The 24,894-nt window shown below is 39.6% G+C and overlaps 1 protein-coding gene across 4 annotated transcripts in view; it reads left to right on the forward strand.

Moving 5' to 3' along the window:
* Positions 1-24,894, forward strand: part of VCL (vinculin) — a 108,101-nt gene that overhangs the window by 68,948 nt on the left and 14,259 nt on the right. For 2 of the 4 annotated variants that reach the window (XM_053207890.1, XM_053207891.1), the window contains exons 7-15: positions 4,135-4,228; positions 5,506-5,653; positions 9,488-9,641; positions 10,840-11,015; positions 14,018-14,208; positions 17,508-17,707; positions 18,837-18,965; positions 22,609-22,758; positions 24,481-24,589. In XM_053207890.1, coding sequence (XP_053063865.1) covers positions 4,135-4,228; positions 5,506-5,653; positions 9,488-9,641; positions 10,840-11,015; positions 14,018-14,208; positions 17,508-17,707; positions 18,837-18,965; positions 22,609-22,758; positions 24,481-24,589 — 1,351 coding nt within the window. The remainder of the gene's footprint in view (positions 1-4,134; positions 4,229-5,505; positions 5,654-9,487; positions 9,642-10,839; positions 11,016-14,017; positions 14,209-17,507; positions 17,708-18,836; positions 18,966-22,608; positions 22,759-24,480; positions 24,590-24,894) is intronic. The other 2 variants (XM_015067724.3, XM_015067722.3) reach the window with 1 other exon arrangement.

A 24,894-nucleotide genomic window follows, 5' to 3' on the forward strand; every position in this document is an offset into this window, starting at 1 on the left:
AAAACACTAATTTAAGGGTGGGGGAGGGGAATGCCACCAGGAATGGAACAGAGTGGGAAGGGAAAGGTGGGGAGGGGAAGTGTCAGTGGGAAAAGGGAGAGTAGGTTGGGCAGTGAACAAGAGGGGGTCCTTAGTCCCATACTGCAAATTTTCTGGAACATGGCATTGTCGGACCTCCCTTTTTCTACTACAGTTCCTCTTGATTATTTGTAGGAGGAGCTCTGGTTCCCAGTTCTAGTCAGTGTTCTTTAGATCTCACTTTGTATTACATTTCAGGAGCGTTTCAGTTCCTGGGAGGGTGTACAGAAAGGAGTTCTTTTAAGGTTGTCCCTCTGCTTTCTGGTGTGTGACAGTGCCCAGCCACCGTGGTTTTTTCATTTAAAAGTTGAACTCAGAAGAGTTTTACTGTAGAAGGGACCATAGCAGGAGGTGACATGCCAGCTGTCCCCAGAGCTGCACACTTAGATCTGGTCTTTTTAAAAAACAGTCACTCCTTAAAAAAAAGAGAAAGAGAGAGAGAGAGAGAGAGAACAGGGGACCTGTGTGGATCAGTTAGTTGAGCTTCTGACTTTGGCTTAGGTCATGATCTTAACAGCCCAATGTCATGATCTTGCAGTTCGTGAGTTTGAGCCCCACGTTAGGCTTTGTGCTGACAGCTCAGAGCCTGGAGCCTGCTTTGGATTCTGTGTTTTCCTCTCTCTTTGCCCCTCCCCTGCTCACGCTCTGTCTCTCTCTCTCTCTCTCTCTCTCAAAAATAAACATTAAAAAAAAAAAAGAACAACAAAAAAAACTGAGAGAAGAAATTGGTGGAGACTTTTCTCTTTCCCAAATTTGAGATTTTGCAGAGAAAATATTCAAATGAGGTGTGTTTTTTTTGTTTGTTTTTGTTTTTGTTTTCCCTTCTATTTAATATCCAGATTGTACTTGGTATTTAGGCTTCATATGGCTTAATGAAAACTTTGTGGTACATAGTACGGTTGACCACAGGGTTATGGTTATTTTCCCCCTTTATAAATATATCTCAAAATTGACTTCTGGTCCTAGTTGTTCAGTCACTTGGTTTATATCATATTCGATATTAATATACTTCTTATGTTGCTTATGACAATTCTTTTAATTCCATAATAAATACTGCCCTTCAAAAGAAATATATATGGGTTTCTTAGAAGACCAAAATATTTGTTCCCATGGACATTTTTTATTTTAATAGATATGACATTAAAATGTAATATGTTTAAATGTTTATTCAAAACTTGCTCTGTTCCAGAAAGAATTTAAGGTGGTCCTTTCAGTTACTGTCTTAAACACCAAAATTATCTAAAATTCAGGCTATTAAAAACTTTGGTAACTAATTGAAATTCCCAGTTTAAAATTGCAGCTTCATTTCAACTTTGCTGTAGATGCTTTTTAAGGGAAAACCAGCACCTCTGAATTTTAATTTATTGATGCCACATCATCTTTCACTCAGGAGTCAATTACTCACTTCCTGAGAATTAGATTCTCTCCTTCAAGAGTGGTGGTCATTGATGCTTTATTAGGGAGGAAAAAAACAATTAGTTTTGAGGGTACTGAGTAGAGCAAAGCCACTTTTTTGTCATTATGTTTCAAATCTTTTTTGGGCAGTGGAGAATAAAATAACTCCTTTAGGTTAGTGAGGATTATGATTTTGATTTCTAGAGCTTATTTTCTGGACACTATTAACCCAAGCCAACATCAACAAGGCAAGGAACTGTGTAACATAAGGTTAGTAGAATCTTTGGCAGCTCTTTTTGGTAAAAGGAAAAAGTTCATGGGTTTGATGTCAGCAAACCTGAGATCAGTTGGGTTTGTAGGACTGAGCCCTTGTTTCTTAATTTGTAAAATTAAATTGTATTTATTTTTTAAATGTTTATTTATTTTTGACAGAAAGACACACACAGAGTGCAGGTGGGGGAGGGTCAGAAAATGAGGGAGACACAGAATCTGAAGCAGTATTCAGGCTCTGAGCTGTCAGCACAGAGTCTGACACGGGGCTTGAACCTACCAGTGGTGAGATCAGACCTGAGTTAAGTTGGACGCTTAACTGCCTGAGCCACACAGGCGCCTCATGTAAAATTAAATTATATTTAAATTTGAGGTTCAATAAAGAAATGAAGGGAAGAAATACCTAAAACAACTTACAAGAAATCCTCAAAGTTAGTTTCCAAATTAATCTTTTTAATCTTTTGTTTTTTAATCTTTTTTTAAGTAGTCTTCATACCCAACGTGGGCTCAAACTCACAACCCTGAGATCAAGAGTTGCATGCTCTACTGACTGAGCCAGCCAGGAAGCCCCAAACTAGTAGCCATTAATGCTAGAGTAGACACACACAAAATGTGATCTTTGTTCCTGTGAATTTAGGTTTTTGAAATGCAATAAATCTCTGATTTTATTTCACTAAAAACATAGTGTGTTAGGGAAATGGTTATGAAGTATTTTTACATGGATATAATTTCTCTTCAGAGTGTGTGCATACTGCCTCGGTCAGAGATTGTGATTTTTTTTTTCTGTATCCAGATGAAGTCCTATAACTTATATTAGACACTAACGGCTATCTAATTCTCTGAGGTTGGGAGTTGCCCGAGTCTCTCTAAACAGGTATTGATTTGGGCCTTGCTAATTTGGAATCATGCTAATGCTGACTTTTAAAGGCAGGCTTTGCCGTAGAACAAGATGGAGGAGGAGCAGATATTTAAGCCACTGAGAACGAAAGCACTTAAAAAATGCCATTTGTCTGCTTGTACTAATTACAAATGGATTTTGAAATACTGTCATGACTCTCTCTGCCTTCTGTTGATAGATAGCCCCCATAATTCCGAATAACTTAGAAATAGAAAATATTTTCTTTACATTTTTTCAGTAATTTAGTTCACTTCTCATTCATTGCTGTGGCTGAGAATTTGCTATTCAGAGTCTTTGATAGCCAGGGTTAAAATGGAGAGCTGTCATTATCTGTTTAAATGGGGAAGGAAGAAATCCTAAAGCCGAGAGTCCTTATAATGTGAGTAGGTACTTTGGAAAAACTGTGGTCAGGCTGCTGACCTTAGGCCTGTGAGCGTTGTCAGCACTTACTCTGTATTAGTATACTGTACTAATTCTTGTTTGAATTAAAAGTTGGGCGGGGGGGGGGGGGGGATGCTCCTTGTGCCCCCGTGTGGAAACATGGTGATACAACACCTTTAAGAACCCCAGTTTTGCAGGATTGGAAAGTGAAAAAAAGTTAAGGATTCAGGGCATTGCCAAGAGCTTCAGAGGTTAAATCCATGCTTTGATGGATGAACTCTCTAAGAGCCAGTTCCCTAGAGCAAAACTTTGATGAAATTTTAAAAACTTCATCAAACTATAGGTATAGTTTTAGTCTGTTTCAGCTTCTCATGCCATATCCTGGGAGATTTTATGGTAGTTTAATGCTAGCCATTTTGAATCCTGATTGTAAGCAATAAATTGAGACCCGCTTTATTTTATTCTGCCTCTCCTTCCAGGTTAGGATGGTAAAGGAACGAAGAATGAGGAGGGTGAGGAGGATGGCAGGGTAGGCCAGAAAAACACTTTTTTCTTACATTACATTCAGTGGTTTATTTGTGGAATTAAAACTAAATTGCTGGATTAAAATTTTCAGTTTTTTTCCAACCAGTAATTCCAAGTTTTTCAGATTAATTAAGTATAGTGAAGCATCATCCAGTGTTTGTGTATTTCAAAACAAGATGTAAAAGAACTGTGATTTGTGGCGCCACATGCTAATGAGGCTTCCCTGATGCAGGGAGGGCTTTGCCAGGGTTGCGCTAGATGAGTGGAAAGGCTGATAATGAGGCATGTGACAACAGGGCTTTTTCCTGCTGCAGACATTAAGCATCTTTTGGCTTGAGTGATTTTACCAGTTTTCACAGTCTAGCAATAGAGAAACCAGAAAACAAAATAGAATTAACTGAAGATTTGCATGCACAATGCTGCATTTTGACAGACATAAGCACTCTGGTGTGATGAGAGTATTTTTAAGGCTGTTTTAGGACTACATTAGCTATTGTATGTTAAGTGCTGTAACTTTTTCTCTGTCTTACTTTGTATCATGGTATCTCAGTTTTTGCAAAGAAAATAATTGTGGTGTTTCTCTTCAAAAGGACACTGAAGCCATGAAGAGAGCATTGGCCTCCATAGACTCCAAACTGAACCAGGCCAAGGGTTGGCTCCGTGATCCCAGTGCCTCTCCAGGTAACCCACTGGTTCTACTTTCCTGACAGATACAGTAAAAAGCGAAAAGTCAAGCAAACAAACAAAGAAAGAGGGTCTTTCCATAATCTCATAATTCTGAGATAACTACTGCAACATTTAGGGGCATACTCCATTCTCTGATAGTTTTGACTACTTGAAGCATTACTGGTCCTTAAAAAGATGAACGGCATAGACTAATCACCTCACATCATGGAGGAATAAACCAAGCTGAAGTGGGCATTCTCTGTCAGAATATTGGCTCACTTCTTCCCTGAATCAGAAAGGTAATTATTCTGAATAAAAACTCTTGTCTTGGGGCATCTGGGTAGCTCAGTTGGTTAAGTGCCCAGATCTTGGTCTCAGCTCAGGTCATGATCTCATGGCTCGTGAGATTGAGCCCCAGATTGGGCTCTGTGCTGACAGTGCAGAGTGTGCTTGGGATTCTCTCTCTCCTTCTCTCTGTGTCCCTCCCCCATTTGCTTTGTCTCTCTCAAAATAAATAAACTTAAAAAAACTATTTAAAAAAAAACCTGTTATCTTTAGGGGAGTCTGGGTGGCTCAGTCAGTTAAGCACCCGACTATAGCTCGGGTCAGGATCTTGTGGTCCGTGAGTTCAAACCCCACGTCGGGCTCTGTGCTGACAGCTCAGAGCCTGGAGCCTGCTTCAATTTGGTGTCTCCCTCTCTCTCTGCCCCTCCCCCACTCATGCTTGCTCTCTGCCTCTCAAAAATGAATAAATATTAAAAAAAAACCCAAACTCTTCTCTTTCTAGTTCCCATTGGGCAGATTTCCATTTATGTCAAAAAAGTATTTAATTAAGCAGATTAAATGATGCCAATAAGAATTGGAAAGAAAATTTGACTTACGTAAAGACCCAAATGGGTTATTGAGCTGGGTTTTATGGATTTTCTAATCTAATATTCAGTTTTAGATTAATATTTGAATGAATGTGAAAAGCCTAATGGAGGTTAGAGGTGCTAAGTAGTATTAAATTAGTAGAGCTTATTTTCATCATCTGTATTCTTACCACAAGCTGCTTATCATCTCCAGATGGATATGGTTCCAAGTATTTTTTTTTTTTTAGAAGTATCTGTGGTTAAAACCTCACCCTCTGCTTATAAGGGCACTGCTTGGCTGTTAGCTATCAGATGTATTGCCTTCTATTCACTTGTCTTCTAAAATCACCCATTCCTTCATGAATGAAATGACTTGTAAAGTATCCTTTCTAAATAATTAATATGTCAGCAGTGAGGATATTGAGTATCTCTTTATTTTAGGGGATGCTGGTGAGCAGGCCATCAGACAGATCTTAGATGAAGCTGGAAAAGTTGGTGAACTCTGTGCAGGCAAAGAACGCAGAGAGATCCTGGGAACCTGTAAAATGCTGGGGCAGATGACTGATCAAGTGGCTGAACTCCGAGCCCGGTAAAATTGCTCTACTCTTACCCAAGTTAGGTAACAGATCGTATCTCACTCCTGACAAAGTAATTCAGAGACCAAGTCTCTGCTAATTTCCCTGTGTTATTTTTGACTAATGGACAACACAGATTTTATACTCTATTAATTCTTCAAGATTGAAGTGAACTTCTCCTTTGATAAACTTTCAAAGTAGCAGATTCTTTGTAGCAAGGTTGAAATAGAAATAGAAATATGGTATCTTGGTTTCTAGCCATAGGTTTAGAAAGAATAAGGAGCAGTGGTGAAGTCTGGCATGGGTAGCCATATCTTTTATGAAGGATGGGTAAAAAGAAACAGAGTGAAAACACTAGAATTATTTCATGTTATTCTAAAATCCAGTTAAATAGTTTATCCTGTAAGTTGGTTATTTCTAGGCTTTTGAGTCTCTATTTCGTCATTATTCATTTGGTTTCATAATTCTTTTACTTCCTTTAAGACTTGACTGTTAGAACTTTTCCCCCTGTAAACTAAATCTATATAGTTTACTGTTAAGAAAACTCAGTATAATATAGGCTTCTTTGAAACTCAGCCATAGAGTTAATGCAGCTCTAAAAGATTTTATGGACTTTTATGGACTTTTATAATAAATATCAGCATTGAGGAAAAATTGAAATATTTTCAATTGAGAAATATTTCAATTGAGGAAATTGAAAATTGAAATACTAGTGTAGATGAAGTTTAATTTGGCTTCAAGAAAGTCATGAAACATCTTGAGATAATTGGAACATATAGGGCCTCCATACAAACAGGCCTCAGAAATAACCACTTGACATGTTGTACACCATTACACTTGGTTTCAAATGTATTAACAGAATAAACTTTAGAATACAGTTTTTTGGGGGTGCCTGTGTGGCTCAGTCGGTTAAGCAGCCGATTTCGGCTCAGGTCATGATCTCACTGTAAATTCAAGCCCCACGTCGGGCTCTGTGCTGACAGCTCAGAGCCTAGAGCCTGTCTTGGATTCTGTGTCTCCCTCTCTCTCTGCCACTCCCTCACTCATGCTCTGTCTCTGTCTGTCTCTCAAAAATAAACATTAAAAAAAATTTAAAAAAAAGAATACAGTTTTTTTAAAGTTTATTTATTTTTTGTAATCTCTGCACGCAACATGAGACTTGAACCTATGACCCTGAGTTGAAGAGTCACACCCTTTTCCGACTGAGCTCGCCAGGTGCCCCAAGAATACAGCTCTTAAAGGAGTGGTTCTTAACCTTTTTTGGATCAAAATAATTTTTATAATCTCATGAGAGCCATTAATCTTTATGTAAAAAGTTGCACATAAACTTGCCCCTATAGTATTATGTATAATTTCCCGAGGATCGTGGATTCACTGCAGTCCTGGGAACTCCAGAGGTTTCAGGTTTAGGATCTCTACCTTGTAGGGGAGAAGGAACTGCATAAATAAATGTGATCTCATTGAACCCAGTGAGCCTTTTTCTCCTGCTGTGAAGCAGTCTCCCCTGTCATGAGCATGACAGGAACTTTACAGAAAGGACAAAAAGAAGTTCTGTTCCCATTCGGAGAAATGCCAATGCAGTTTGACAAGATTCTTGGCTCTTCTAATTTCTCACTGCTGGCTCTTTTGTCTGCAGCCTTTTCACAGTGTGGTAGACAGTTTTCACTTGGAATTCTCAAATACACAGTTGTATGTGTTCAGAGAAAGATGAATTTGAGCAAGAGAACAAGGTGGCTGCTGTATGGGATCGGCCATAAATCTGTAAAGAGAAAAGGCTAGAACAGGGAAGGGAGCTATGGGCCTTCTTCACACTGGAGCCTGCAATATCCTTTCCTGATGAAAGATTAGAAAGCTATCCCCCTGTTAGCTTTTCTTAAATATGCCTAGCTATTTAACATTTTAGTGGCTGAAACTCAGTAACAATTTCCTCATTGATACTCTTCTTTTCACCTAGGGTTTCTAGGTTGTAAGGATATATTTTTCATCTCATGGGGCTCAGTAAACTTTTTATTTTGAATGAAAAGTTATGTAGCCCATCAATATTTTTACATTTTCACAATTGGACTTTTATACTAACATGGTTTCTCATCATGAATTACTAGATATGAAGGAAAAAAGCAAATTAAATCCCCAAAGTCTTCCACTCCTCTGCACATAAAAGGGAAGCCTCAAGTACAAATAAAAGGTATATATATCTTTTATATACCTGGCAATAAATAGTATTTGAGTTCATTACTTCACATATTGGTTTAGATGAAAAATAAGGATGAATTTATTTGTTTAAGTTTATTTTATTTTTTTTGAGAGAGAGAGTGTGTGTGAGTGGGGTGGGGCAGAGGGGGAGAGAGAGAGAGAGAGAGAGAATGAATATCCCAGGCGGGCTTTGCACTATCAGCGGGGCTTGATCTCATGAATCATAAGAACATGACCTGAGTCGAAATCAAGAGTTGGGCACTTAACTGACTGAACCACCCAGGTGCCCCAATAAGGATGAATTTGAAAAGATAGATAAATCAATGGCAGATCCATGCTACTATAAAGGGAAGCAAAGATGTTTTGGAGTTCATCCTAAAATCAGAAGCTCAGGTTAAGAGGATAAGCCATGCCATTTTACCAACTGATAAAGTTGCCACCCCATCATTGAGTTTACCAGACCGAGTGGATTAAAAATATCTGAGGGGCGACTGGGTGGCTCAGTCGGTTAAGTGCCCAACTCTTGATTTCGGCTCAGGTCATGATCTCACGGTTTGTGGGTTCGAGCCCTGTGTCAGGCTCTGTGCTGACAGACAGAGCCTGCTTTGGATTCTGTGTCTCCCTCTCTCTCTCTCTGCCCCTCCCCTGCTTGTGCTCTCTCTCCCTCTCTCAAAACTAAATAAACATTAAAAAATTTAAAAAATATATGAGCTTATAAAAATGTGGCAAATCATATTTTGTTATGACTTGGAAAGTCTCTTACAAAGAGAAAACAAGTTTCTAATAATGCTCATCATTTTTAGAAGCGTATCACTTTTGGGAGAGGAAAATAGTAAAATTAGTTCTTTAAGAATGTGATGGAAAACAACAGTTTCTTGCCACCTCAGTGACAACTGTTTTTGATATTTATAGATTGCATAGGAGTAGAAGGTAGACTTGAAGATTATTATTAGGTTCATTTTAATAATCATGGAAATTTAATAACAGTAGTAATTATATGTTCGTATTATTTTATTGACATAGTGTTTTCAAGTTTTTTTTTTTTTTTTTTTTTTTTTTTTGCTTGAAGCCACTTTGTTAGGTAAGCAGGGCAAGTATTGTTACCTGCACACCCCTCATTTTATAAGTTACAAAGCTGAAGCCCATTGTAAACAAGGTTCACAGGTCCCAGGAGTCAGGATTTGAACACAGATCTACTTGGTCCTAGTGTCATGTGCTTTCAGTAATACTGTGCTTGCTGCTTCCTGAAACATTTTCAATGTGTACTTGCCCATAAATAAGACAATCTAATGGGATTTTTTTTTCTAAAGCACACATTACTATGGTAACAAAACCCTCATAGCAAGAAGATCACAAGCACATTTTCCCCCTGAAGTTCAGACTTGATTATGTAATCACCATCAAAAGGCGAATCATTATTATTGAAATTTGCAGGCTGGTCTGTAAAGTGGTTATGCTGTTCCAGGAAGCTAATGCATATTTTTAAAAGCCAAAGGAGAAAGTGGATGGTTTGGGTGTTTTGCTTTATCTCTTCTGTTTTCTTGTGCTATCCCAGATGTAGTAGGGGAAAGGAAAAAGACAAGCATGTTAACAAAAATGACATATTTTGCTAGTAAGTATTTGAGAGAGTACAATGACAACATCTGTTTGAGCAGAGGACAAGGAGCCTCGCCAGTGGCCATGCAGAAGGCCCAGCAGGTATCTCAGGGTCTGGATGTGCTAACAGCCAAAGTGGAAAATGCAGCTCGCAAGCTGGAAGCTATGACCAACTCAAAGCAGAGCATTGCCAAGAAGATCGATGCTGCTCAGGTAGTAATGATGGTTTTAAGGAGGGATGGGAAATAAAAGAGAAATGTTCCATAATTATCCTGCATCTCTCTCTCTCCCTCCCCCCCCCCCCCATATATATAGATGGGTAGATAATGGGTGTTTCTAAGTGATGACTGATTCCCAGCAATTACCAATGTTAACATTTCCTCTACTACCACAGGTTTAGACTCATGTTAACTCTATTTTGAAATAGGGATCTTAATTTTGAATACTTTGATTAAAGGAAGTACTCTGGGGGGACCTGGGGGGCTCAGTCGGTTGAGTGTCTGACTCTTGATTTTGGCTCAGGTGATGATCCCAGGGGTGTGGGATTGAGCCCTGCATTGGGCTCTGCGCTGAGTGTGGAGCCCGCCTGGGTTTCTTTCTCTCTCTCTCTCTCTCTCTCCCTCCCTCCCTCTGCCCCTGTACCCTGCTTGTGCATGTGTGCTCTCTCTCTCTCTAAAATGAAAAAATTAAAAAAAAAAAAAAAGAGAAAGTACTCTGAGCACTAAGAAAATTCTAGTTCCTGGTATAGATCACAGTATATAAAAGCTTTTCTTCATCTTAGAATTCACAACTGTATTTGGTCATAGCAATGTTAAAGGGTTAAAGTTTTCTGATGCCACTCTCCTGTAAAATGATTTTCAAGCAGTTCACAGAGAAACAAATGTTTGAGAAATTGAAGAATTAGTAAGGTGTGATTAAAGCAAAGATACGCTTGTGAAGATTCTCTTTTTTAAAATTTATTTTTATTAAAAACTTTAACGTTTATTTTTGAGAGACAGAAACAGAGTGAGAGAGAGGGAGGGGCAGAGAGAGAGAGGGAGACACAGAATCTGAAGCAGGTTCCAGGCCCTGAGCTTTCAGCACAGGGCCCGATGTGGGGCTCAAACCCATGAACCATGAGATCATGACCTGAGCCAAAGTTGGACGCTTAACTGACTGAGCCACCCAGTCGCCCCTGAAGATACTTATTCTGATGGGGAAGGAAAAAAATCACTTTTAAGAAGATGGAGGATTGATTTGATTTTGCCTGAGCTAAGAACCTGTTTAAAACAGTAAGAATCAACATTGTAAAAGCGATCACTGGTGTGCCTTGTGATTACTTTTGAAATATTTCTGATGGCCTTGTCAGTTGAATGAAATGTGGTTTATGAGAAGATCACGGTATGCTTTTTTTCCATTTTTATGTGTTTAGAATTGGCTTGCAGATCCAAATGGTGGACCAGAAGGAGAAGAACAGATTCGAGGGGCTTTGGCTGAAGCTCGGAAAATAGCAGAATTATGCGATGATCCTAAAGAGAGAGATGACATTCTACGTTCTCTTGGGGAAATATCTGCTCTGACTTCTAAATTAGCAGATCTACGAAGACAGTATGTATTTAACTTCTGACATTGCCTTTTAATCTCTCTCTTTTTTCCCCCAAGTGCATATATAGTTGAATGCTATAGGTTAAATGCACATGTGATGCTCTTTCACTGTATTCTTGTTGATTCTGTGTGACATGGCTAGGTCAGGTATTACTTCTGTTTTATTATTGACATAACTGAGGTTTAATGATTTATTGCTGATCACATGGTTTTAAATTAATGTATTTAGGATGCTAAGAACTCCTTTTTTGAGATCCACTTTTTATTTCTAAGCTAGGACTTTTCCTGCTATATCATGTTTGTGGCATAACTGTTTCCCAGGCACAAGAGGGAAATATTTGTGGCTATCTAAGAAAAGATACTGTGGACTGTGGACAGGGGGGAGGGGGAGGAGGCATAAGAAGATGCTTTCTTTTCTCCCCAGCAATGTTATTTCTTATGTAACAGTTATAAAACATCCTTAAATACAATGTCCTCATCACAGCTACTGCTTTTAAAGGCTTTCATGGCTTCTACTTTGATTACATAAAGAGGTGTTGCTTTGTTCCTTTGATCAGTATTTTTCTCTCTTAAATAAACTGCTAAAAGAACGTTAAAAAAGAGGACAAAAGTCGCTTCTTCTCCACCTCAGGCCTCCAGCCACTTCTTCAGGGATAACCATAGTCACGTATCTTGTGAGATTTGGCTTTTCATTTAACTTGTATGTTTCATTTCCTGTTCTTCCGTGGGAGAGTACCTAACCTTGTCTCAGTGACTTGTACTTTAGAATTCTTTCAAGTCTTGTATTGATCAAGAGGACAATACTGGCTAAGAAAGCACACTCCTGCCTACCATGAATAGGAGATGGGTGGGAGCAGGGTAAACATACTTTAGGCAGGAGGTTGTGATAGAGACCAACTTAGCAGCTCAAGTTTGATTACATATCAAGGTTGATCATTTGGGAATCACTGTTTTATACCCCAAATCTTGAGTTGTTTAGGTAGAGAAAATAATTTGATCATTGTAAAATATAATGTCTATACAGTTAGGTCTATGTTTGTTAATATTAACCCATTAATATAATCTGTTTACATTATCACTAGTTTAAAATACTCAAAGGAGAAACTGTTTTAAGGACCAGAACACGATTCCATATACATATCAGGCACTCATTAATGTTTCTTAATGATGAAGAGAGAATTGATGCTAATGGTGAGAACAGCAAACCTTCCTGTGTGGTCATATGCCATCATTACTTATTAGTATAACATATACATATCCATAGCTTCCTGACAGTGGGAGTAGCCACGATCAGAACCAAAGTAAATACCTTCTTTGTCCAGCTTTATAATGGAGAAGGTACTGAAATTTAAAATCACAAAGGAGTTCTTCAGAGAATATCTAAACTAGTTATTCTGGCTGGTAGGCTAACATTTTCATTTTTACAGGTGAGGCAGATAAGATTAACCTGAAGTTTTCTCTAGGTGGACTTGAGAAATAAAATGTGTCATATTTTTTATATGTTCATAATGGTTAGAATCTGAAGTCTTTGGAGTAGGGTTTTGGGGGCAGTAATCTCCCTTTGTGATACATAATTGTGATTCTCTTTTCATTTCTGTATTTGGTTACAAGAAACTCAAGAAAAAGTGGAGGCCAGAAATGTGTAGTGGCATCTAATGTCTAATGGAACTTAATAGTTTGAAGTATGGCCAGGTCTGGTGGCAACTGGAAACTACTCCCTCTGTTTGTTAGTAGCTGTATGGCATGCTGTCTGCTTCAGTCTGTGTGTTGATTTTGTCTATTTGGGTTCTTTGTCTAGCTTTGCCCTACCATGTCCCAGGCTTTCTAGTTCCAGACCCACCACTAGTTGACTATGCAGTGTTTTTGAAGCATGGGCCAAGGACAACATACCTCAGAACCACCTGGGAATCTTGTGAAAAATGTACAGCCTGGACCCCACTGCGTTTGCAGTGGGGTGTACTTAATCATAATCTCTTCTGGTGGTGCATTTAAAACTAAGATCCCAGATGACTTTTATGCACACTGGAATTAGGTTCCTTGCTTGACTGTGTTCATGTTGTCTTTGAGTTAGATAACCAGTTCAATCGGTTATGGCAAGAATTGGAGAATTATTTTGATACCAATGTAAGTAGGTAAGAGTGAGGACTCTGAAGTCATAGTGCCTGGGTTTGAATCCCTAGTCCACCAAAGTAAGTGATAGGATCTTGGGTAAGTTATCCAACCTTTTGGTCCCTCACTTTTGCTTTTTGAATAATGGGGATAATACTGGTATCTACCTCTTAGGTTTGTCATGAGGATTAAATAACATAAGAGTGTTATTTACTATCAGAGTTGGGACTCAAAAAATTGTACTACTTACTACTAGTTCTATAACTAGTACTGTAGCTGCTTCAACTACTGCTATACAACATACATGGCTACTTGGGCCCGCCTAATCCCTGAGGGAACTCGTGTTTTCCTTGATGGTCAACTGAGGGGTCAGCCAATGTAGTGATTTTTTTTTTAATGTTTACTTTTGAGAGAGAGAGCGAGCGTGCGCGCGTGCATGAGCACGAGTGGGGGAGGGGCAGAGGGAGAGAGAGACACACAGAATTCAAAGCAGGCTCCAGGCTCTGAGCTGTCAGCACAGAGCCTGACACGGCGCTTGAACTCACAGACCATGAGATCATGACCCGAGCCGAAGTCGGATCCTCAACCTACTGAGCCATCCAGGTGCCCCCCCAACTTAGTGATGTTTGATTGAGCTCAGCTAACCAAATGGTTGAGCTTGATTGAGGTAGATTGACTCAAACTCATATTTAATGTTTTAACTGGGATAATGCAATCTGAATTTAAATGATCAATTTCTTACTTTAGTGCCAAATAAATAAACCACTCTCCTTCCAAACTAAGCTAATAATAATCATTAGCAATTTGGCATCTCATTAGCATTTGTGTAGCAATTAAAATCCTCTCACTGTAAATAGTGTCTATGACAGGATGGCTTTTTTTTTTTTCCTTTTCAGGGGGAAAGGAGATTCCCCAGAGGCTCGAGCATTGGCCAAACAGGTGGCCACAGCCCTGCAGAACTTGCAGACCAAAACCAATAGGGCTGTGGCCAACAGCAGACCCGCCAAGGCAGCTGTCCACCTGGAGGGCAAGATTGAACAAGCACAGCGGTGGATTGATAATCCCACAGTGGATGACCGGGGCGTTGGTAAGGCCATGAGTGCACTTAACCCTCCATAAACTGGTCTTAGTGAAAATAAGCAAGTTGTTGATAGAGATCCTGTTCATCTGAAATTAGGTGCCGAAGGGGTTCTTCAGCTACTGGTGAGTAAATCCTACAGTGTGACTCCATTTCCAAATATAGCCCATAAATGATACCTGTGGCTTATTCAAAAAGAATTTGTGAGTAAATGATTTTGCTGTGGGCAAACAGAAAGGTCCTCAGGTTGGAATCGAAACTTTGAACTAATTATTTCCAGTCTATGTGTACTTCCATTCTGTTGTATTTCTATTACACTCATTGGAAAATACCCAGTTAAATGTAGTTTTTGAAAATAAGTAAGAAGCACTTAGCTACCAAGGTTATTTTCATTTTTGAGGGCTCCTGCATTACACAGTCACCAGTAGAACTGATAACCTAAAATTTTGATTTTGGGGAGTTTTTAGGGATGAATCTGTAAGAAGTTAGGTCATATTATGATAGCAAATCTGCTAAAGCTGAAAGATCTGTTTACTTCATTTACTATTTTTGTTGAATAAAAAGATTAATTTTTAAATTGGTGATTCCCAGTTTTGGGGAATCAGACAGATGTATAATTTACTGGGGGAGGAATAAACTGGTATAAAGGTTCTGAATGGCAATTTAATATTACATATTAAAAGCTTTAAAAAAGTTCATACTCATTGACTTAGCAATTTGACTTAGAGGAATTTATTATAAGAAATAATCAGACATGTTTCTATACAGAGTTACATATGAGAATGTATATAAACAGTATAAATATTTAATAATAAGTAAATGATCAATAATTATGGTTAATATGATAAAATATTACATAGATGTGTAGATCATGATTTTTTAAGAATACTCAATGATGTGGAAAAATGCTCCCATTAAATAAAAAGAGGCAAGGAATAAAAGTTAATGTAAAGTACGATTTCAGTTTTGTAAAAGAGAAATGTGTATTTGTATAGGGACATGCAGTGCATTAAAAAACCACTGAAAGATTTGCAATAACATGGATGGATCTAGAGCGTATAATGCTAAGCAAAATATGTCAGTCAGAGAAAGAGAAATTCATATTTAGAATTTAAGAAATAAAACAAATGGACAAAGAAAGTAAGACAAAACAAAAAAATAGAGAACTTAGAGAACAAATTATGGTTGCCAGAGGGGAGAGGGGTGGGAGATGGCTGAAACAGGTGAAGGGGATTAAGAGTACACTTATGGTGATGAGCACTGAGTAATGTATAGAACTATGGAATCACTGCATTGTACACCTGAAGCTAATATAACACTGTAAACTATACTGGAAGTAAAATAAAATAAATAAATAAATAAATAAATAAATATTAGTAGAATAATTTTTAAAAAGACTGTAGGAAATGTTCAACTGTATCAGTCTCTGAGGATTATGGGTGGATTATCTATTCTTATTTATACTTTCCTGTATTTCCTAATTTTTTTTTCTATTGTTAGGGGAAAAAAACCCCACTAAATGTTTGTTTTTTTTTTTTTAATATATGAAATTTATTGTCAAATTGGTTTCCATACAACACCCAGTGCTCATCCCAAAAGGTGCCCTCCTCAATACCCATCACCCACCCTCTCCTCCCTCCCACCCCCCATCAACCCTCAGTTTGTTCTCAGTTTTTAACAGTCTCTTATGCTTTGGCTCTCTCCCACTCTAACCTCTTTTTTTTTTTTTTTTTTCCTTCCCCTCCCCCATGGGTTCCTGTTAAGTTTCTCAGGATCCACATAAGAGTGAAACCATATGGTATCTGTCTTTCTCTGTATGGCTTATTTCACTTAGCATCACACTCTCCAGTTCCATCCACGTTGCTACAAAAGGCCATATTTCATTTTTTCTCATTGCCACGTAGTATTCCATTGTGTATATAAACCACAATTTCTTTATCCATTCATCAGTTGATGGACATTTAGGCTCTTTCCACAATTTGGCTATTGTTGAGAGTGCTGCTATAAACATTGGGGTACAAGTGCCCCTATGCATCAGTACTCCTGTATCCCTTGGATAAATTCCTAGCAGTGCTATTGCTGGGTCATAGGGTAGGTCTATTTTTAATTTTCTGAGGAACCTCCACACTGCTTTCCAGAGCGGCTGCACCAATTTGCATTCCCACCAACAGTGCAAGAGGGTTCCCGTTTCTCCACATCCTCTCCAGCATCTATAGTCTCCTGATTTGTTCATTTTGGCCACTCTGACTGGCGTGAGGTGATACCTGAGTGTGGTTTTGATTTGTATTTCCCTGATAAGGAGCGACGCTGAACATCTTTTCATGTGCCTGTTGGCCATCCGGATGTCTTCTTTAGAGAAGTGTCTATTCATGTTTTCTGCCCATTTCTTCACTGGGTTATTTGTTTTTCGGGTGTGGAGTTTGGTGAGCGCTTTATAGATTTTGGATACTAGCCCTTTGTCCGATATGTCATTTGCAAATATCTTTTCCCATTCCGTTGGTTGCCTTTTAGTTTTGTTGGTTGTTTCCTTTGCTGTGCAGAAGCTTTTTATCTTCATAAGGTCCCAGTAATTCACTTTTGCTTTTAATTCCCTTGCCTTTGGGGATGTGTCGAGTAAGAGATTGCTACGGCTGAGGTCAGAGAGGTCTTTTCCTGCTTTCTCCTCTAAGGTTTTGATGGTTTCCTGCCTCACATTCAGGTCCTTTATCCATTTTGAGTTTATTTTTGTGAATGGTGTGAGAAAGTGGTCTAGTTTCAACCTTCTGCATGTTGCTGTCCAGTTCTCCCAGCACCTTTTGTTAAAGAGACTGTCTTTTTTCCACTGGATGTTCTTTCCTGCTTTGTCAAAGATGAGTTGGCCATACGTTTGTGGGTCTAGTTCTGGGGTTTCTATTCTATTCCATTGGTCTATGTGTCTGTTTTTGTGCCATAAATGTTTTTATTTAAAAAAAAACAACAGGGATACCTGGGTGGCTCAGTCACTTAAGTGTCAGACTTGGTTTCAGCTTGGGTGGTGATCCCAGCGTCAATGGGATTGAGCCCTGAGTTGGGGCTGACTTGCACGGAGCCTGCTTGGGATTCTCTCTCTCTCTCTCTCTCTCTCTCTCTCTCTCTCTCTCTCTCTCTCTCTCTCCCTGTCTCTCTGCTCCTCCCCTATGCATGCACACACGTGTCTCTCTCTCTCTTTCAAAAATAAGTAAACTTTAAAATAAAACAAACAACAACAACAACACAATAGTTTACCACAATGGTACTGCAGTTGCCTTCTCTGGGTCTCTGTAAGTTACAGTGCTTTCCTCTTGATCCAGGTCAGGCTGCCATCCGGGGTCTTGTGGCCGAAGGGCATCGTCTGGCTAATGTCATGATGGGGCCATATCGCCAAGATCTTCTTGCAAAGTGTGACCGTGTGGACCAGCTGACAGCCCAGCTGGCTGACCTTGCTGCCAGAGGGGAAGGAGAGAGTCCTCAGGCGAGAGCACTTGCATCTCAGCTCCAAGACTCCTTAAAGGTAGAACTTTGGAGCACACATTATTACATTTCTATGCTTACTATTATTGAAAAATGGGAGGGGAGAGATTTTTAAAATATACAATTTCTTGAATCTACAGAAAGTGAAGAGTGTGATCAAGGAGCATATAATGAAGTCTAGAACTTACTAGGAAAAAGCTCACCTGTTTGACTGCAGCTGAAGTTGTTTTCCAAGTCTCAGTCAAGCAAGACCTCTTTTGTGATATTTGTTCTACCATATGTCCTCTGTGTTTATTTGGTCAATATTTTTCTTAAAATGGACTCCCTTTTTAAATTTAGGTGGATTTATTTAAAAGACAACTTTATAATAATCATGAAAACATGAGCTTGATGTGCTAGTTACATTTTTCCTAATATTCTTTAGAAGAAAACACATAATTATCAAAGTGAAAAAACACTGTTCTATCTAACACCTAACATCATTTCAGGTATCGTGAGTGTCACCCACTTTGAGAAGCAGTGGGAGTGACTGAGACTTCTTTCTATAAATCCAGAAAACTTAGATTGGACTAAGTGTGATAACTATGAAAAGGAACCTTTTCCGTGACTTATAAGAATCGTCTTTAGATTATGTTAAGAAATGGGTACATATATTGGTTATCAAGTTTTTCTAGAAACTTAACTGAAAAAACATGTGTCAGAAAAATTTCCCGTTCTTAATTTCTTTACTCTTAATGTAAGAAAATGCTTAGAGATATGGCACTGCATCTGCCAAACAATCCTTACAGCTTCTGTGGCCATGATTAGGCTCCTCCAACATTGGGAGTGGCGAGGAACTCTGTTTACATTTCAGGGTCTTCTGTTCTACCCCATGAACCTCAGTACCATTTCTTAGAAGCCACCAAGAAAGGAAGTAAGATTTCTTGTTTGGGTGGAGAATGTGGGTGCTGTCTTACCTCTCCTACTAGACATGAATCTCTTAGAGGGTAGGATTCATATCTTACACCTGTTCCATGCTGGTTCAGTGCTTTGTACATAGTTATAGTAAATACTTACTGAATGAAAGATTAAATGAATGAATGAATGAATGTGTCACTAAAGTAAGGATATTGGCAGATGTACCTTTTGGACATTTTTGGTAATTTTTATTTGTGAACAATGTTTTTAAGGATCTGAAAGCCCGGATGCAGGAGGCGATGACTCAGGAGGTATCAGATGTTTTCAGCGACACCACAACTCCCATCAAGCTGTTGGCGGTGGCGGCCACTGCACCTCCTGATGCTCCCAGTAGGGAAGAAGTGGGTATCTGGAGTCTTCCTTTTCTTCTGTTGGCCAGCCACACACACACACACACACACCCACACGTGCACGCACGCACGCATGCATATTTATATATATTTGGATATTTGTAAAGGTAAAATTTGATTTCAGTGTGCATCAGAGGCAGTGGTTGGGAAATTGTGGGTGAAGGGTGGAAGGGCAGAAGAGGAAAGGCCTTGCTACCTCTTCTTTTAGTTATCAGGTGTGTCAGTAATGTCTTTAGGACATTTCTTGAGTTGTAAGCTGTAGAAGACCTGACTATCAGAGAAGAAAACAAATGGGTTTTGTTTTTATAGTGTAACAAGAAACACGGACATAGGTAGCCCTGGCATTGGTTCAGCAGCTTGACACTGTGACAGCTGGCATTTCTGTGATTTTTTTTTTGGTCTTTTCCTAATGGTGTGAGATGGCTGTTGTAACCCTATGCATCATGTTCAAGGCAGGAAGAAATGAAGGAAAGGGCACTCCAGTCACAACTGTCCCTTTTATTAGGGCATTTTATTCTCAACGCAAAAGTCAAGGTAGTCCTTTTAAATGATTTGGTGTTGTTCTTCTACTCACCCCCTTCCGATGACTCCCTCCTGTCCCAGAGGGAAGCCAGGATCCTTACAATAACAGTAAGACCAGTGATGTGCTGGTAGACTGGCACTCTAGGAAAGAAAGCCTAAAAACCAAAAAGCCCTGATTTGTAATGTTTGTTTGTTTCCATGATGTAAATATTCCCGTTGTGGCTGTTTCGGTGTGGAGTCACTGAAAGCGGTTGGGAAGAAATGGGTGCATTTGCCTCTTATGAGCTGGTGTGAGTGGTTACGGTGACTTCACACCACTGCATCTGGTTCCCCTCTACCTCTCTGACATCATGTTGTACCACTCTTACCCTGCAGGCTGCTCTGTCTACACTGACTTCCTTGTGTTGTGTTCCCAGCATGCCATGTTTATATTTTCCATGTTTGAACCTTGGGGCCGTTGCACTTGTTCTCTCTGTTCCTCCCATAGATAATTACATGTATTATTTACTCTCTTCCTTGAGCTTCTACTGAAATACCACTTCTGGGTCACTGCCCAAGATAGCATCCCTACCCCGCCCCCAGCGATTTCCTAATCTCCATATCCTATTTTTCTCCTCAGCATTTATCAACATTTGACATGTTTGCCTCATTTTTTGTTTGTCTGTCTCCCTCACATTAGCATGAAAGGCCATGTAGGCAAGGAATTTGTTTTGTCATACTTTATTCCCAGTTCTTAAAACAATGCCCAGCACATTGTTGGTGAATAAATGAAAGTAAAGTTTTTCCCAGAAATCCTCCAGGTGACTTGCTTATGTTTCATTGACTCCATCATATGGCTGCTCCAGCTGTAGAGGCATCTAGGAAAGCAAATATTGGCAGCAAAGAAGAAGGGGTTATTGGGTCAGGCACCCCAGACCAGGTAGCATTGGTGGGTTGGAGGTGTGTGTTATTCTTACTTGCTGATGACCCCGATTTTCTTTCTCTGGCCTGGGCGTAGTTCAGCTCACGGTCCCCTTAGGCTAAGATGATTTGCTATGTTTTTCAGTCCAAACTTCTCTGAGTTTTGACAAGTAGATCAAGTCTCTCCTGGTTATCCCCAATTTGATGCTTCGTTGGGACATCAGCATGTGTTGTCCTTTTCCTATTCTCTCTCTCTTGGAAATTTGGGAGTTGCCATTGACTCTTCTCATACCAATAAATAACTTAAGGCAAGCTAATTTGATCTCATAAATATTTCTTGAATCCTTTACATTTTCCATTCACACATTGCTGCAGCTCTAGCTCTGATCCTTGTCCCCTGCTGCCTAAATGACTGCACAGCTGTGACTCGTCTTCTTTGAACCTGTCACCAGGCCACCAATAAAATAAAAACAGATTTGACCTTCTTTTCCTACCCCTTCAGTGAGTCTTTCCTTTCACATAGGATAAAGTAGCACTGGGATCTACTTCTAATACTCTCTCTAAACCTGTTTCCCACAAACCTCTGCCTCTCAGTTCATGCCCCAGCAGTATTTAATTGCTTATGGTTTCCGGCATACTCTGCCCGTTCTCCCTTCTATGTCTTTGTTCTTTTTGTCTCTGCCTAATTATCTTCCCCTTTTTCTTTTTTGGCTAATTCCTATATATCATTTATCCTTTAATCTTTTACTTCTGGATAAGGTTAAGTGCCTTTCCTTTTGCTTGCATGGTATCTGCTTAGTTTTATGATTGTACATAGCACACTCTATATAAGTATCTGTTTATGGGCCCTTCTTACATGTGAAGGATTTGAGCTTCTGAGATGCAGAAATTGTGTCTTAATCATTTTTGTATCTTTAGCACCTACTCCAGGGTCTGGCACATAGTAGGTGCTTAGTAAATTTTGATTGAGTGATACGAAAAGCAGGCTAAGTGGCCAGTTAAGTCAGAGGGAGCAGCAGACAAGGCTGGAATTGAAATGACTGACTAGGGTAAGCAAAAGCCCCGTAGATCCAGATTATGGGAGACCAGCCAAGATAAGAAAAGGACTGAGGCCAGGAGAAGGGGGGACTAGGAAATCAGAGATTTAGACGAAGATTCTGAGCATTAAATGGCAAGAACCAGGTGGCTGAACCCACAAGAGGCCATTATGGGGAAGAGACTTGTGTGGGTCAGGACAGCACCCTGGCAAGGAGACTGGAGTCTGCTGTTGAACCAGGAGGGCTTGAGGGCTTTACAGGTGGTCTGCCCTGGTCCCTGCGTATGGGCAAGTAGACCCTCAGGAGGAGGCAAAGGAGAGGATGGATTCTGTCAGGCAGTTTCTGATATGCTGTGTGTGGAGTGTAAACCTGACCCAGCACTGCTTGGTATGCCTTGCTTCTTCTCAAAGCATTGTTATCTAAGCAAGTGACAGAAGAGCTTTTGTTATTTTATCTAAGTTAAATAGTCTACTTCATTGTATGCAACTTTGCATAATATCCATGTCAACAGAAAAGCTAACTTTTTTCAAATTTGAGAGCTGAATGGACAATTCAGTAGATAGGTTTTTTATTTGGGATAATAAAAATCAACCTTCCCTGCCCTAGTGTTAGGCCCCATTGTGAGCACCAGCTATCATTTTTCTCATGGAGGTCAGGGGCAGAGTTTTTACAACATTAATGGTAATGGATATGTGAGCGATTCTGCCTTGAGGAGGCTGGAGTTCGGGTTAGGACTGTGGATATTCTTGGCTCTTAATGCACCCAGCCACCTGCACTGGAGCCTTGAGTGGGTTTGTCTCTCTTCTTCAAACTCCAGGATAAGACTTTTGGGAACAGGGATTTTTGGTCTTCACCTTCTGTGAAGTCCTTGTTGTAGACTTCACAGTGCTGTGTGTTCTGTCTGCACTTGGTAAGCATTGGTTGAGCTGAAATTCAAGGGTGTGTGGGTGTGCGGGTGTGCGCATGCACGCACATGATGCCTGTGGCCAAACCTCTGAGGAGATAGAGCAAGGCCAAGACCTGGCGATTGTTGTCTTATTAACTAGGGTTTGATGTCATCTGTGAAGTCTTTGCTTGAGTGGTTGCTGCCTCTGCTTAAAGTGAGAATTTTTCTTAGGCTTCCTGACCCATTTGATTGAAATAAAGTTTCCTAATGTTTTTGTTTTTTTCTCAAGGTATTTGATGAGAGGGCGGCAAACTTTGAGCACCATTCGGGAAGGCTTGGTGCCACGGCGGAGAAGGCGGCTGCTGTTGGAACTGCTAATAAATCCACAGTGGAAGGCATTCAGGCATCAGTAAAGACAGCTCGAGAACTCACACCCCAGGTTAAATTATGCTTGCTTTTTATTGTTTCAATATTCGCCCTACAGTGTTCAGTAAAGGTCAATTACAGAACAGTTTTTGAACACTTATTGTAAATTGTCGTGAAAGAAACACACTCATAGTCTCAAAGTCATTTTTATATTGTTGTAGTTTTCTGTAATGATCATAGATTACTTCTGAAAGTGGAAAACTAGTAAAGTAACCCCTCACCCACACTCATAATTAGGGAAATATTTGGATAATCTTCAGAGGTTAGTCTTTGAATTTTAGAGCTTTTGCCTTTCCCTGCATCTCTTTGAGGATATTTTTTAAAAATTCGGTTGTGTTCATAACTTGTTTTCTTTTTCTACTTCATTATATAGCCAAGTTATAGCCAGTGTGCTGTGAATAATCTAGTAATCAAATTATAGGAAACTCATCTTTTTAAAATTGATTTATTCAGCAGATATTTATTGTGTACCTGTAGTATATTAGGAACCGTGCTAGGCTTTACATGTCTGTGATACTGGCTTTGGTGGGAACATGCAGGGAGAGATTTAAAAAAGAAAAGCACACCTTTATATTGTTTATATTTTGCCCACATGGCATGTTAACAAGTTAGATTCTCTTGAAAAATCATACATGTCCAACTTCTAAAAAACACTTCCATAAAATATGAACATGAGTAACTTCTTTAAAAACTTCCATAAAACATGGAACATAAAACAGGATTTCTGCATAAAAGTGAGATTCCTAAAAAAGAGAAACAGAAAACTAAAGATACCAATGATGGAAAGAGTAAGGATTTTGGAGACAGATCTGGACTTGAATCCTCTGTGACCTTGAGTTTCCTCATCTGTAAAATGGGGAGAATTCCTTCCTAGTGGATCATTTGGAGGATTAAAAGGATATGTGTACAGCCTGTAACTAACCAAATACTCAGGAAATGTTAGTTCCTTCCCCAACTGCTATACCTGATTAGCTGGGAGCTCTTGAGCAAGTCATTTACATTTTGCATCTGTAAAGTGGAGAAATTACCTGACCTGTCTCATAGGGTTGTTGTGAGGATTCAGTAAGTTAATAGATGTGAAAGTACTTCATTAACTGTATATAGTTACTTTTTTAAAAAAAAAAAAAAATTTTTTTTAACGTTTTTTTAAAATTTATTTTTGAGACAGAGAGAGACAGAGCATGAACGGGGGAGGGTCAGAGAGAGGGAGACACAGAATCTGAAACAGGCTCCAGGCTCTGAGCTGTCAGCACAGAGCCCGACGCGGGGCTCGAACTCACGGACCGCGAGATCATGACCTGAGCCGAAGTCGGCCGCTTAACTGACTGAGCCACCCAGGGGCCCCTATCGTTACTTTTTTAAAAATAAATATTCATAATCAGTTTTAAGTAATTTTTAGTATCTTTCTTGGTGATGATTTTTAAGGTGGAAGAGTCTTCCCAAGGGCTTAAACATAGGTCAGTTTGGTGTATGTTTGGAAGTACCAAGTGAATGCCGTTTACTTTGTCATTTTATTACCTTCCCCACATCAGGCTGTGACTGTAAAATCTTCTGCAGGGGCCCATTTGGGTGAGATGTTTATGAGACCAAATCTGATGTGTTCAGCCTGAGAAGAGACTTACCCATTTTTGGCTTTCTAGCGCCATCTGTAGGTAGAGAGGGGAAAGCTTTGCTGAAAGTTTGTATTCCAGCGGGAGGGTGCCCTGAGGTTTAAAGGTTGTTTTGTCATTGACAGGTCGTCTCAGCTGCTCGCATCTTACTTAGAAATCCTGGAAATCAAGCTGCTTATGAACATTTTGAGACCATGAAGAACCAGTGGATTGATAATGTAGAAAAAATGACAGGTAGAGCTGTGTGCAGAGTTCTTACTGTCTAATCCTTGAGGAATGAGTTCTGAGAAACTCGAGTAGGACTGGTTATATGACTTAGCTGTAATTGGATGAAGGGACGGTCATGTGCCCGACAGTGTACTTGGCCCTGATTAAGGCTGCTGAGCAGCGGCGGCTTCTCATTCAAGCCTTGCAATTTTGTTTGAAGAGAGGCTCTTTGAGTCTCTTTTATTTTAATGCTGCCCTCCCTGTGTGATGTTTATTGTTACAGCTCCTATCTTCTCTTTGAATAGTGCCTTTGCTCAGTCTGAACCAGAGTT

The sequence above is a fragment of the Acinonyx jubatus genome, chromosome D2 (genome assembly GCF_027475565.1).
Source record: "Acinonyx jubatus isolate Ajub_Pintada_27869175 chromosome D2, VMU_Ajub_asm_v1.0, whole genome shotgun sequence".
In the NCBI taxonomy this organism is placed as follows: domain Eukaryota; kingdom Metazoa; phylum Chordata; class Mammalia; order Carnivora; family Felidae; genus Acinonyx; species Acinonyx jubatus.